Raw genomic sequence first — 14,619 nt, forward strand, 5'->3', positions numbered from 1 at the left:
AGAGGAGTGCTGCTGTCAACCGAGCCATGTTGCCCGGGTTTGGGAATAAACACACACACACACACACACACACACACACACACACACACACACACACACACACACACACACACACACACACACACACACACACACAGAAAGAAGAGACTGGCACACTCAGCCATGTTGCCCAGGTTTGGGAATAAACAAATGGAAATGTCCATGACGCTCTCATTTCCTCAATGGGATTCCTTCCAAGTTATGAGACAGAGAGAGTGCGAGTGACAGAAGAGAAAGACTAACCATGGGTGAAAGAGTGGGCAAGTCCTCAAAACATCCTGTGGACCAAGTAACTCCACCCTCTTTCTCCCTGCCCATTTACGGCATTCTCGCATGCTTGGCACTGATTAGCGGGCACAATGGCCTGATCAGAGATGTCATTCGTATTTTTTTTTGCCCGTGCCCTTTCCTGTCCCACTTAAGTTAAAAAAAAAAAGAAAAAAAAAAGGCAGTTACACAGACACTTACGGAGAAAGACACTGACAGTATGAGTGTGAGTGAGAGAAAAAGAAGTCGGGGGGGGGGGGCAATCACAGGAGTGAGCGTGAGCTTGAAAGAGAAAAGAGTCCGTTACACGCAGACAAAGAGGACCCCACACCTTCAGCTCGCTGTGACTCTTTATTATTCATCTCCCCTTTTTCGCGCTTTCTCTCTTGCTCTCGTTCCCTCTCTCTCGTTCTTTCCCTCTCTCTTTCTCGATGCCCCCTGCGACACCCCTGCACCCCCCTCCCTTCCTCTCCATCTCCCCACTGCCACCAGTGCGTTCCCTTTCCTCCTCCTGCTGGGGGTGCGGGGGGAGAGAGCGGCGCGCGGCTGGGGACAGAGCCTGCGGACGGGACGCGGAGCGGCTAATGGCACGTCGCGCTAATCGCTAATTACACAGGCCACACGGGGTGGCCGTGCCGAGTGCTGGCGCGCCATTATGCACGGAGGCGAACGGGCGCGCCGGGCGTTTACCCTTCACAGGGGAGACTCAGCGGGACACACGCTCACACACACACACACACACACACACACACACACACGCGGAGCACATGGACGAGATGCGTGCGCGCACACACACACACGTAGAACAAACACACACTCCATGACGCAAAGAAAGGAAAGGGAGAGGTGCCCCTTGCCTTTCATTTACATACATTCATATATGCATACGCACACCGTTCATTGCGTGTACCTGAGAAAGACACTGTGTGTGTGTATCTCTTCATAATTCTCTCTGTGTGCTTCAGTGTGTTCTTGATAATGCAATGCTAGTCACACTATGTCACTCCTGTTGGCTTGCTGAAGGTGTGTGGGTTGGAGCAGAGGAATGCACAAGAGGGTGTGTTTGTGTGTGTGTGTGTGTGTGTGTGCGTGTGCGTGTTCAGGGAATGTGTGTGTGTGTGTTTTTGCACGTTCAGAGTGAGTGTGTGTGTGTGTGTGTGTGTGTGTGTGTGTGTGTGTGTGTGAGAGACTCACGTCTGTGATCTGCGGCGTCCGTGCAGGAGAGGTCTGGGCGGTGTGTTTGCTGCAGGCCTTCATGGCAGCATCTCGTCGGGCCTGCTCCAACAGAAGCCTGGCCCTCTCTTTCAGCTCCTCCTGCCGAGACAGCACCTTCTATGGGCAGAGGAGGGCGGAGCAGCATGGGTTGGAATGAGAATGAGAATGAGCTGCATTTAAAACAGGACAAAACCTTAGGAAGAGAGGTTAAAGGTGAACAGAGGTGGCGAGGATCTTGAATTTTCTATCCCGGTGTTTTTCATGCCACTAAGTGTAATAGCTACTGTGTCTATTCCTGCTATAGGTCAGTGACGTTGCATTGTCAGAGTGAATGTGTGTGTGTGTGTGTGTGTGTGTGTGTGTGTGTGTGAGAGTTGGAGAAAGAAAGAGAGAGACTTACCTTCTCCTCAGGGGGGCTGGGAGATGGGACAGGTGCAGCCTCCTAAAATGAAGAGCAAGAGATGATCAACCAATCAGAGCAGCAAAAGTAACAAAAAGGCCTCAGACCGTGCATGTGTGTGTGTGAATGTGTGTGTGTGAGTGTGTGAATGTGTGTGTGTGTGTGTGTGTGTGTGAATGTGTGTGTGTGTGAGAATGTGTGTGTGTGTGTGAATGTGTGAATGTGTGTGTGTGTGAGTGTGTGAGTGTGTGAGTGTGTGAATGTGTGTGTGTGTGTGTGTGCGTGTGTGTGAATGTGTGTGTGTGAGTTTGTGTGTGTGTGTGCGTGAGTGTGTGAGCGTGTGAATGTGTGTGTGTGAGAATGTGTGTGTGTGTGTGTGTGTGTGAGAATGTATTTATATAAATAAGCGCAACATATTTATGTACAAGCAGGATTAGCATCTATGCTCAGAAGTTTTAGCGTGGAATATCGCGCCCTATCACCGATGGCTTTCTCATTACTAGGCTCAACGAGCAGAAGCTCCCTGCCAGAGTCGTGGCGGCGGCACCGGCACCGGGAGAGCGATGACAGGCACCGAGCAGATAGCGCCGCGGCTCCCACGCCAGCCTGGCACACTATCGCAGCGCCCATCGCCAGTAATCCACGGCGGAGAATAGAGGCCGACAGCAGCCGTACACACAGGGAGTTACACACTCCACCCAGGCAGGAGAGGAGAGGAGAGGAGAGGGATAGTTCGACACAAGCCGATGGCCGGGGCGCGGAGCGACATCAGGGTGAGTAGTCGTCACGGTAAAAATCCTGCGCCTCGGTTACCTTAGCAACTGCTTCGTCTTGGCACAACACGAAAATAAATAAACAAGTAAATAAATAAAATAAGCCCCCACATCTGTCTGAGATTGGGGCGAGCTGTTGAAGGCAGGGCTCGGAGCGGCGCGGCTCCAAGCGACTGTCTGATAAAGCAGTGGCGGGCGCGGATGAGAAAATTCCTCTCTGGCGCGGGGAAGCAGATGAGAGGCTCTCAAGCGGAACCGCAGGCGAGCTGGGGAGAATATTACCATCGGCGCGCAGAAAGGAAAACATAATGAAATGTCAACATTACAGCGCTGCTGTCAGAGGTTTGAGGCTGCTTCAGAGCAACACTCCCAGACAAAGCACCCCACGCTAACTAAACGGGGTGGGTTGTGTTAGAGGTCAAGGAGGGGGGTGAGTTTGAGGGGTGCGGAGGCCTACCTGTACGAGTGGTGGCCTGGCGGGGGTGTCTGTGTGGTTCTGGGGGGACGGCGCGCTGCTCTCTGACGTGGTGTCCGACTCCGAGTGCCTCAGACTGGCCCTCTTCTTCTTGATGAGGTCGGCGTCGCGGTTGTAGGTGAAGCCCAGCTTGTGGGGCTGTGAGGGGCCCAGCTGGTGTCTCGGGGAGCTCTGCTCAGGGGCCCCTCTGTTGGGCTCGACGGGCCACTGCGGCCCCTTGTCTGCGTCCCTGTCTGAGGGGCCGCCGTCGCTGGCCTCGTGCTGCCGCCTCTCCACCCTCTGGGGCAGGTCGCCCAAGTCCAGCGTGTCGGCCTTCAGCAGCTGCCGCGGCTCTGGCGAGGGTCGGCTGGCGTCTGCGCCGGAGGCTGCTGTCCTCGGGGTGGGTCTGGGGTGCATGTCAGCCGTACGGGCCGAGGGCACCGGAGGGGACACCGGGCGCTCGGCAGCGGCGGGCATGGCCAAGGAGGAGGCCGGGTTGCTGGAGAGCACCCTGGCTGGCACGGTCGCAGACACCTCCTCCTCCATCGCCTCGGCCTCCTCCCCGTGGCCCTTGCCCCTGGCCCCGTTGGTCTCGGCGGTGGGCTGCTCGTCGTGGGTCACCCCGTGCAGCTCGGCGTAGAACTTCTCCTGGTCGATGGAGCTGTTGGTGTCGGTCTCGAAGTCGCCCACCTTGTAGGTGCTGCGGCTGCTGTTGGCCTCGATCTGCACCACGTTGAGCTCCTCGCCGCTGAAGTGGGCGCGGATCTGGTACAGGTAGGTCATCACCGTCAGCTTGTCCGGGATGGCCAGCAGCACCATGTCCGAGGGCTCCAGCAACCGGGAGATGCCCAGGCTGGCAAAGCCGTCGTAGGCCTGCGGAGAGAGGGCAACACGCCACCATTACAACTCAGGTCACTGCTCTCACAACCTACAGCTAACGGGCCGGATCAGTTTTCTGCTAGTATGGAAGCAACATTGTTTGAATACTGACTAAATCCTGATACTGAGTTTATATGGGTGGGGATTAGAAGTTATTTTGGGGTCAGAAATTGCATTTTTAGCACATTACACACTTTAGTTAGAGGTCTCATAACAGTAAACATGGTTTTAAAACAAACAGATGCCCAGAGGCTGCGTATTGCTGTGAGTTTTTAAGACATCATGTTTTAGTCGATTAATCCCTTATTTAAGGATTATACCAAACACAGGAACCATATACCCATAAAGCATAAACTCTCACACAATCAAACAGTCTTGTTTTGCAGTCAAAACAAGACGCATGCGAAGTTTGACTAATGCTGTCACTAAAGTAGGAAAACAGGTATTTCCAGGTAATTAAAATAATTAGTTGCAGAGAAGTACAGTTAGCGCGACGTGTGAGAGCGTGTATGTGTGTGTGTGTGTGTGTTTCCCTAAGAAATCACACACCAGCACCCATAACAATGCGGTGTTACAACAGGCCCTGTTCCTCAAAGACTCTCCCCTTGCAGGACAGGCACAAACACGGATCCAAAGGATGAGCTGTGAGAGCAGCTGACTTTAGCTGGCACGTGTACCCATGTGCATGTGCGTGCGTGCGCGTGCGTGTGCGTGTGCGTGTGCGTGTGCGTGTGTGTGTGTGCGTGTGCGTGTGTGTGCGTCTGCACGCAGGTGTGTACACGTGTGTGTGTGTGTGTGCGTGTATGTGTGTGCGTTTGTGTGTGTGTGTGCTTGTGTGCATGTGTACGTATGTGTGCGTGTGTGTCTGTGTGCGTGTGTACTGGGGGAGGTGGGATGGCGTCTGACTAGATTTGGAATAGGACAATCAGGGATCGGCGGGTACGAGTCTGCCACTGACAGGTAATGTCAAGGATGGTTCTCCAAGATAAGAAAGTGAGATATAAAGAAACAGTGAACTAATCCGTGCTGGGGCCTTATCATGGCACATCAACCTTCTCCTTTCTAGCCGGCGTGTAATTGCACTGATTTGTCCTGATGAGAAATACAGGCAGATAATCAGGCAGAAAAACTCAATCCCTGATCACTTGATAGATGTGGTAAACGGGGGTAAGGGAGAAGAGAAGGGGGGGGTAAGGGAGTAAGCATCAGTGTATGTATTTGGCAGGGGTTGGGGGAGACACACGCATGCGCGAGTCAAACAACCATCATCTTGATGACTGAGGATGGGGGGAAAAAAGGTTTCTCTCCTTTTCCTTACAAGCTTGTGAAAGAGCTCCCTTCATCCCTGCTTACTTTGTGTTGTCCTTTTCTGACCCCTTCCCCCCTTTCTCTCCCTCTCTCCCTATCGCTGCTTGTATCAGCAGCCCTGAGCAGGAGTGGGGGTAATTCCAACCTGTTGACGAGCGTGCCCATTGTCTGGCCTCGGCGGTCCTGGCCGGACCCGGTTTATCAGGGTCTGCCACCTCTCTTCAACAGTGGAGGGGAGCAGAGGTAAATCAAAGGCTAAGCCGTTTCTCCTTTTACAATTAATTATAACTTCTCCCACTCTCTCGCTCCTTCCTTCCGTCCGCCTTTCTCCCTCGTAACCTTACTCACTCGTTCATTCTGGGCGTGAACAAAGGGCTGGTGGAGTCGGAGCCCTTCACAAAGTCCAAGATGGAGACCGGAGAGAGCAGAACAGTGTGTGAGCAAGGGAGGTAGAAAGAGTGTGTTTGTCTGTGTGTGTGTGTGTGTGTGTGTGTGTGTTTGTCTGTGTGTGTGTGTGTGGTGTGTGCGTGTGTGTGTGTGTGTGCGTGTGTGTGAGAGAGAGAAAGAGGGTGGATATATTTAAAAAGTGAAAGGGTGTGAAAGAGGAGTCTGCAGTTACAGGCTGTCGTTTAACGTTAAGTTTTCTCCTGCTCACTCACACACCCCCCAGCCCCCCCCCCCCCCCCCCCCCCCCCCCCCCCCACCCACACCCCCACCTGGTTACTCCCAGAAAAATAGTGTGTGTGTGTGTGTGTGTGTGTTTGTGTGTGTGTGTGTGTGTGTGTGTGTCTCCTCCCAGAGAAGGAGTGTGAGATAAAGGAGGCTGTAAGAGCCCTGATTGGGTTTCTAACACTTATTCAGAGGAGCAAAGTGTGTTTGTATTGTTCCCTTCTCACCAAAAGTATGCTCCTGAAGAGAGAGCGACAAGCAGGCATCTCAATGGAGGGGGGAAGAAAGAAGGACAGAAAGAAAGACAGAGAATGAAAGAGAGAAAGGAGGAGGGGAGGGGAAAGGGGGATGGCAGAGCGGGGGGGTGGGTGTCACTCTTGGTATTATTGCAGGTCGGCGTTCACAATGAGGTGACAGAGCGTCTTTTGGAGAAGCGTATCGGCGAGGCTCAATCATACGGCTCAGGTGTGGGAAATAATATCATGACACTAAAAACGCAGGGATTGTTTGTTTGTTTGTTTGTTTGGTAAAAACACTAAAGGAGCTTTCTGGAAATCAGGATGAGAAAGACGAGTTATGGCTTAGAGCTGTTGTTTCCAGGGCAGTTTACTTTCTCTTTCTGAGGCAGACTATTTGTGTACCCCCCCCCCCAACCACCCACCTCCCCTCCCCAACTGAATGCGATGAAGAGCATTTTGTTTTGGGGCTGAGAAAGCCACAGTCTATGACTGACTGACTGACTGACTGACAGACAAAGTGACTGACAGGTGTCCATTGCTGTCAATCAGCAGGCAAGCCCGCAGGCAGGCAGGGAGGCAGGCCTCTGCAAACATTTTTCAGTTAGTTTGGAGCAGGAACAAATTCACCCAGATCAGATATCATGGGAAATTACTACCGTTTTCTCTTCTTACAGACACACACACACACACACACACACACACACACACACACACACACACAATCTCCCTTTCGCTCAAACACACGCACACACTAATTCAGTGATAATGCATCTCTTTCACAAGGACATATGAAGAGAAATGCATTCTCTTCCTGGCCACTATTGATTGTTCTTATCTCTCATATTTCAATGGCGTCGAGGATTATGGCAATCACTTCTCATATAAAGGTGGGGCGATGGGGGATTGATTCTATCAAATGAACAAGAATTGATGTGTGTGTGTGTGTGGTGTGTGTGTGTGTGTGGTGTGTGTGTGTGTGTGTGTGTGGTATGTGTCTGCATATATATGTGTGTGTGTGTGTGTGTGTGTGTGTGTGTGTGTGTGGTGTGTGTGTCTGCATATATATGTGTGTGTGTGTGTGTCAGGGGAGCAGGCCCTTAACCTCTGCGGTCCCTGCAGCAGTCACCTGTGACTGTGGCCTTAACCAGCCTCTCCGTTTACCCGCTGAGAGCAGCGTCCTGTCATTCAGCTCGGGATGTCTGCTTAATTGGGTGGGAGTGGGGAAAACGTCAAAAACGACAGAGCACCCCCACCCACCCAATTCACCCCCAACCTTCCTTCTCCTCCTCCTCTCCTATCTGCAAGAACCCCCCCCCCTTCACCTCACACTCTCTCTCTCTCCCCGCCTCTCGCTCTCTCTACGGCGGCCATTGTTGCCACTGAGGCATTCATTCCAAACAAGGGCAGCGGGGGTTATCAGTCAGTAGAGTGTGTGTGAGAGAGCCGGAAATCAACCTGCAGGAAGCCAACTGACACACTCAATGTAGCCATCAGGCCCAGGGGGGAAGGAGGGAGGGAGGAGGGAGGTGTGGAATGGGGTGATGAAAGAGGGAAGAGAGAGAGGACGTGGGGGACAGAGAAGGGGGGGGGGGAGACAATAAACAATATAGAGTTCCCCTTCGGGAGGGAGGCTGAGGGCCAATGAGCAGCACTCAGCTGGGGACAGGAGAGCGCAGAGAGGAACTTCTGTTATTTGTGGCGAAAGTTCATGACAACTTGCTTACACTCCTCTGGATTCTACCGAGGATGTGTTATACTTTTGTGAGAAAGTGGGAGAGTGAGAGAACGAGAGGCAAAGAGAGAGACAGAGAGAAAGAGAGAGAGAGATAGCAAGAGAGAGAAAAGAGAGGCAAAGAGAGAGACAGAGAGAGAGAGAGAAAAGAGAGGCAAAGAGAGAGACAGAGAGAGAGAGAGAAAAGAGAGGCAAAGAGAGAGAGAGAGCAAGCGAGAAGAGGAGGGAAAAATCCCCTTGGCGGGATTGAGCACAAATCCTTCCAACCGGGTTAGCTAATATACAAAACACTCCCCAAACATATGCAGACACCCACATGGAGTTTGCTTCTGAGGCACTCACAAAAGCGTGGCGGGGCCGACGCGTGTAAGCAAGTAAGCAACAGAGAGAGAGAGAGAGAGAGAGAGAGAGAGAGAGAGAGAGAGAGAGAGAATGAGAACCCGTGCCTGGACGCACTATCGCACGCACGCGGGTTCAGGGGAGGAAAAAAAAGGAAAAACACGAAACGAAAAGGATGGCTAATCTCCGCTGGCATGACTCGCCGCACGCTTTCTTGGAGCCGCCACTGCTGCTGCTGCCGCGCTTCTTCTTCTTCTTCTTCTTCTCCTCCTTTCTGCGCGGGGCTGAGAGCGATAGGCAGCGCGACGCCTCTCAGGGGAGTCGGATCTCTGGGGGGAAAGCCTATTCGTCGTGCACATTTCGCAGAAAATTCCTCAATGGGGGGAACGGAACGGATAGCGAGGCGAGAGAGGCGAGGGAAAGGGGAGCGGAGAGAGAGAGAGAGAGAGAGAGAGGGATGGATGGGGAGATCAGCTCATAAAGGAGGGAAGGCCGCGCCGCGCTTTAAAGGCAAATGTTTAGCTGCAAACGGGATTACAGCAAGGCCCGGCCCGCCAACACAAACCGCACATAACACGCTTTTCATGTCAGAGAGAGGAGAGGGGAGCACACTCCTGGGACCCCCGCACACATTACGGTGTCTTCTACCCCCCCCCCCCCCTCTCTCTTCCTCTTCTCATCCACCTGTCTTTTCCTCTATTCAAGCCTCTTATACAGTCACATAATTTCCATCACCTCTCCTTTTGCTTATTCTTGCTATGCTTGCCATCTTCTCTCTTTCACTGGCCTCTCCTTCTATTCTCTCTCTCTATACGTCTGTCTCTATCCACCCCTCCACCCCCCCAACCCTACCTGTGTACGAAAAGAGGCCATTTAAGTACAATCACAGCAGGCTTTTGAAAAGATGATGCTATCTATCAGGACGGTCCCAGCTGATCTCTCCTTTCTGTCTTTCTCTGAGAACACTAAGGGGGTAAAAAGCAACATTTCATAAATACACACACACACACACGCACAGACACGCACAGACACACACACACACACACACACACACACACACACTTTCCATCAGCATCCACAGGGGAGCTACCATCTGAGAGTGGCAATTAGAAGGCCCTGGGTGGGAGCGAGGGATACAGAGAGAGAGAGAAAGAGAGAGAGAGAGACAGAGACAGAGAGAGAGAAAGAGAAAGAGAGAGAGAGAGCGAGAGAGAAAGAGAGAGAGAGAGAGAGAGAGAGAGAGAAAGAGAAAGAGAGAGAGAGAGAGAGAGAGAGAGAGAGAGATAGAGAGAAAGAGAGAGAGATGAGAAGTTATTTTGTCGGCGCGCCCTGTCAGGGATTAAAAGCCGTGGGTAAATAAATAAAGGGGTAATGGCGGTGTAGCGGAGGAGGAGGGGACGGAGCGGTGGGGGCGCTGCTTACCTTCTTGTTGTTTTCTTTAATATCCTGAGGATTGAGCGACTTGTAGTCTCTGGGTGGCGGACGGGGCAGTTGAGAACAGCAGGCAGTCGACACAGTCGGGATGGGATAGCGAGGGGGAGAGAGACAAAGAGACGGAGGAGTAAATACACACACGCACACAGGCAAAATAACTGCGTTTAAATATGCGGCAAGTGTAATGGCATTATAGCTGCGACATGCAATTTCACAGCGACGCAATCAACAAAACTAATAGAGTGTAAAATACAGGAAATAACCACACTAGACCTACCACTAACCCTGATCCCAGCAGCTCTTTAATGTTCTACCTCTCCTTCTCTCATTCTTTGCCTCTCGCTTTCGCCTGGGGCCTCTCAGCTCCACACACACACACACACACACCACACCACACACACACCAAACACACACACACACACACACACACACACGTACGTTTATTAAAGCTGAGGCAAACACCAGAGGCCTGCCTGTATAAACTCAGCAGTAATCCCCATTTCCTCATACACAGGCGTGTTCGTCTCCCGGCGTATTATTACCGACGCGCAGCACGACTTGTGCAATCTGCTACTTAACAGACATAAGGCCGTAATTAGTCAAAGCTCCATAAATAAGTCAGTGGTGACACTAAGCCGGAGCAGCAGCCGCCAAACTCAAAAAAGAAAAAAAAAAATTGAAATACCCTTTAATGGAGCAAACTGATTTGACTAGTGATTGCCTCAGTGTCATCTCCTGATAATCAATCAAGTCAAACACATGATCGATCAAATTCCCACCGTACCCTTTCGATTTTTGAATCCTTTCAACCTGTAACAGTGTCATATCAAAAAAAAGAAACTTATAGGATGCACTGTCAATAGAGGTCTGTGATGTGAGGAAGACCGTGTGTGTGTATGTGTATGTATGTGTGTGTGTGTGTGTGTGTGTGTTTGTGTGTGTTGTGGAGGGGGTGGGAGGGCTGCTCAGGCAAGTGTTGTCATTGGGAATGTGCGGCGAGTGTTGTAATTAAGTGGGATTTGCACATGTTCCTGATGAGATCCATTCTGCATTCAGTGGAATCATGAGGAGGATTACATTCTTCCATTACTCTGATATTTACACCCTCCGCCCCTCCCATCATCACCCCCCACCCTCCCACTGCAATCTCACTCAAACGCAGGCTGGGGTGGAGGTGTGGTGGAGGGTGGGGTCTGGGTGGGGTGGAGGGTGGGGGCACTGTACCTGAAAGGCTGGAGAGCAGTGAGGAGCTGTCGGCAGCGCAATTATGGGATTGTAAGATGTGTGTTTGTGTGTGTGTGTGTGTGTGTGTGTGTGTGTGTGTGTGTGTGTGTGTGTGTGTGTGTTATATGGGTAGATGAGACCGCATGTGTGATAAACATAAAGACAGGCGGAGGGAGGAAAGCTAATGACTGGATATGCTGTGTCGGGGTTGTTTCTGATGATAAATACTCAACTGTGACAATATAGAAGAGGAGGGAGGGCGAGATGAAACAAAAGACACAAAAAATGACCAGAGTGTGATGGAGATGTAAAGGGGATGAAGGGATGAAGCGGAGGAGAGCAAGACCGTGAATGTGAGGAAGAGGAGAGCAAGACAGCGAAGGTGAGGAAGAGGAGAGCAAGACAGTGAAGGTGAGGAAGAGGAGAGCAAGACAGTGAAGGTGAGGAAGAGGAGAGCAAGACAGTGAAGGTGAGGAAGAGGAGAGCAAGACAGTGAAGGTGAGGAAGAGGAGAGCAAGACAGTGAAGGTGAGGAAGAGGAGAGCAAGACAGTGAAGGTGAGAGGAGGAGAGCAAGACAGTGAAGGTGAGGAAGAGGAGAGCAAGACAGTGAAGGTGAGGAAGAGGAGAGCAAGACAGTGAAGGTGAGGAAGAGGAGAGCAAGACAGTGAAGGTGAGGAAGAGGAGAGCAAGACAGTGAAGGTGAGGAAGAGGAGAGCAAGACAGTGAAGGTGAGGAAGAGGAGAGCAAGACAGTGAAGGTGAGGATGAGGAGAGCAAGACAGTGAAGGTGAGGAAGAGGAGAGCAAGACAGTGAAGGTGAGGAAGAGGAGAGCAAGACAGTGAAGGTGAGGAAGAGGAGAGCAAGACAGTGAAGGTGAGGAAGAGGAGAGCAAGACAGTGAAGGTGAGGAAGAGGAGAGCAAGACAGTGAAGGTGAGAGGAGGAGAGCAAGACAGTGAAGGTGAGGAAGAGGAGAGCAAGACAGTGAAGGTGAGGAAGAGGAGAGCAAGACAGTGAAGGTGAGGAAGAGGAGAGCAAGACAGTGAAGGTGCGAGGCGGAGAGGTAGAGACTCACAGAGAGGCTGGCCTGAAGTGGTGGAGCAGGGCGCAGAAGGCGAGGCCGTTCCTCCAGGACGTGGTGAAGTTGGTGATCTTGACGCCGCGGTAGTTCTTGGTCACCTCGCGACACCAGGCCAACAGAGACTGACTGGCGTTGGGCTTCCCTCCCAGCACTGGGCTGGGGATGGGACTCGGCTAGAGAGAGAGAGAGAGAGAGAGAGAGGGAGGGAGAGAAAAGGAGAGAGAGATGAAGTACATAACCAATAAAGGGTGTCTGGCTATCTGAGGGCCGCTGTGAAAAGACAGGAAGAGAGACGGGCAGGCAGGAGAGGGGAGGAAAAGAAAGGCATAGAGAGAAGAGAAGAGCGGCAGCTGATCTCACTGGAGCTCCAGCAGCCCACTCTACATAACAGCACTCAGAGAGAAGGGCTCGAGAGAGCGAGAGAGAGGGAGAGAGAGGGAGAGAGAGAGGCTCCTCAATGAACCAGCGAATGTAGGGATCAGATACATCATACAGGGTCTGCGTGTGTCAATACCCAACATTTGAAAAGGTAGAGTGTGTGTGTGTGTGTCTGGGAGTGCTCCGAGAGGCCATCGCTGTAGATAGTCTGCTCTGGGGGATGGGGATGGGGATTGGGAGGCAGCAGGCTGTTGGCATGGCGATGGGTTGCCCAGTGCGATAAGGAGTTCAGGGCAAGGCTGGGATCTGTGCAGGTGAGAGTGTGCCTGTGAGAATTCGCCCACTGGAGTGTGTGTGTATCCTGCGCACACACACACACACACACACACACACACACACACACACACACACACACACACACACACACACACACACACACACACACAGCTCATCCTCGACAGAAGGGAAAATTGAAATATGTACTGGTTGTTGTAACATTAGGGCCAGCGCACAAACTGCCAGTGGCTGCGCTCGCCATTGTGTGAGAAACAAAAGCGGAAACGGCTCAAAATGGCTGCTCTTTTCAGATCGGTGAAACAGTTTCAAACAAAATCCTTGTTTTTTTTGTCCCCCTAATCAGAATCCTGACGTTTGGGGTCCGGCTAGGCATTTACAGAAACAATAATAAAAAAAAAGAAAGAATCAAACTGCTGAAAAGAGACAAAGAGGCTTTTACACTGGGACTCCTGGCCACACAATGGAGTTACATGCTCGTCTTAATGAGGGGGGTCAGGCTAAAAGCTGCATATGACCATGGATAATGTAAACACATTATTAATTGTGTCCGCCTTTGAAGTCTTATCGAGGCCGGCTTTGGATGGAGAGAAGAGAAGAGGGAGGGTGTGGGGTGGGATGTGGGAAACAGAGAGGGAGCCGGCTTTTTAAATCCAGGCAAATCCACCGAACGCCGAGATTCCGCCGGCTCACGGGGCACTCAGGGAGTCGGTGCATTCTCTGACGTAATCTTGTTAAATAGGCCCCAGTACTGCCGCCAGCTTTCAGCCGTCCCCCCGTCTGCACAGCACATACAGACACACACACACACACACACACACACACACACACACACACACACACACACACACACACACACACACACACACACGCCAGTAAACCTCATCTGCTACACACACACACACACACACATACACAAAACCACAGAAATATATGCTAATACCATGCACACGTACACAGGTAAGATACACTCATGCCAATGAATTGCTCCAGTTAAACTCATTCACAGAGACACACACCACAATACCACTGCACACACACATTCACACAGTAACACAGTGCCGCAACACAAACAAACACATCATCACATTCACGTGCACAAACACACAATCACAAGACACTGCTGGAACCACCAATACAGTGCAGGCTAGCCAGGATACTGCTGCTTATCACACACAAACAATACATTCACCACTACTCTCACACACACACACACACACACAAACACACACACACACACACACAGATAGGTTTCAGTGATGTTGTTTTATTCCTTCCCCTTTTTTTAATCTGAAATGGTGAGACAAAACTAAAACATATCAGATGAGAGGTGGGGTGGTGGTGTGGTGGGGTGGGTGCGTGATGGATTTCACCATCTAAATATAAAATCTAAATCATGTAATCAGGCAACAAACAACCTGAAGGAATAGATTTCCATAGGAGCGCTATCTGTGCCCATCAGCCAGAGGAAGGGTTACGCTGTCTGCCCCCCTGATAAGCACCCTGCACAGGGGCTGGCTGGCCGGCTCACCGCCTGCCTGCCTGCCTGCCTGCCTGCCTGCCTGCCTGACAGCAGATTAACAACGCCCCCCGTTGGCCAGAGGGAGGCACTGCAGGAGGAGCACAGCCAGCAGGAAGGGAGGGAGGGAGAGAGGGAGAGAGGGAGTGATGACTGATAATAGAGAATGTAAGGATAACTACTGAGCCTCTTCTGTGTAAACAAACAGGCCGAGAGCAAGAGAAGAAACAGGGTGATGCGAAAAAGATGGGATGAGACAGAATACCAGACAGAAAGAGAGAGACAGAGAAAGAGAGAGAGAAGGAACGAAAGAGAGAGAGAGAGGTAAAGATAAGGAAGAACAGTGTGTCTATGTTAATCTCAACACAGCAGAATC

At 51.5% G+C, this 14,619-nt stretch overlaps 1 protein-coding gene across 1 annotated transcript; it reads right to left on the reverse strand.

Moving 5' to 3' along the window:
- Window positions 1-910: 910 nt before the first annotated feature.
- On the reverse strand, window positions 911-12,225 carry LOC308382532 (EH domain-binding protein 1-like; the record flags this gene model as incomplete). Its single annotated transcript, XM_080860935.1, has 6 exons — window positions 911-997; window positions 1,501-1,638; window positions 1,922-1,963; window positions 3,152-4,021; window positions 9,737-9,785; window positions 12,047-12,225. Coding segments are annotated over 6 exons (1,365 nt in total), but the record flags the coding sequence as incomplete, so codon positions are not given.
- Between the last annotated feature and the right edge of the window lie 2,394 nt (window positions 12,226-14,619).

This window comes from Sprattus sprattus (genome assembly GCF_963457725.1).
Source record: "Sprattus sprattus genome assembly, contig: scaffold_289, whole genome shotgun sequence".
NCBI classification, from domain to species: domain Eukaryota; kingdom Metazoa; phylum Chordata; class Actinopteri; order Clupeiformes; family Clupeidae; genus Sprattus; species Sprattus sprattus.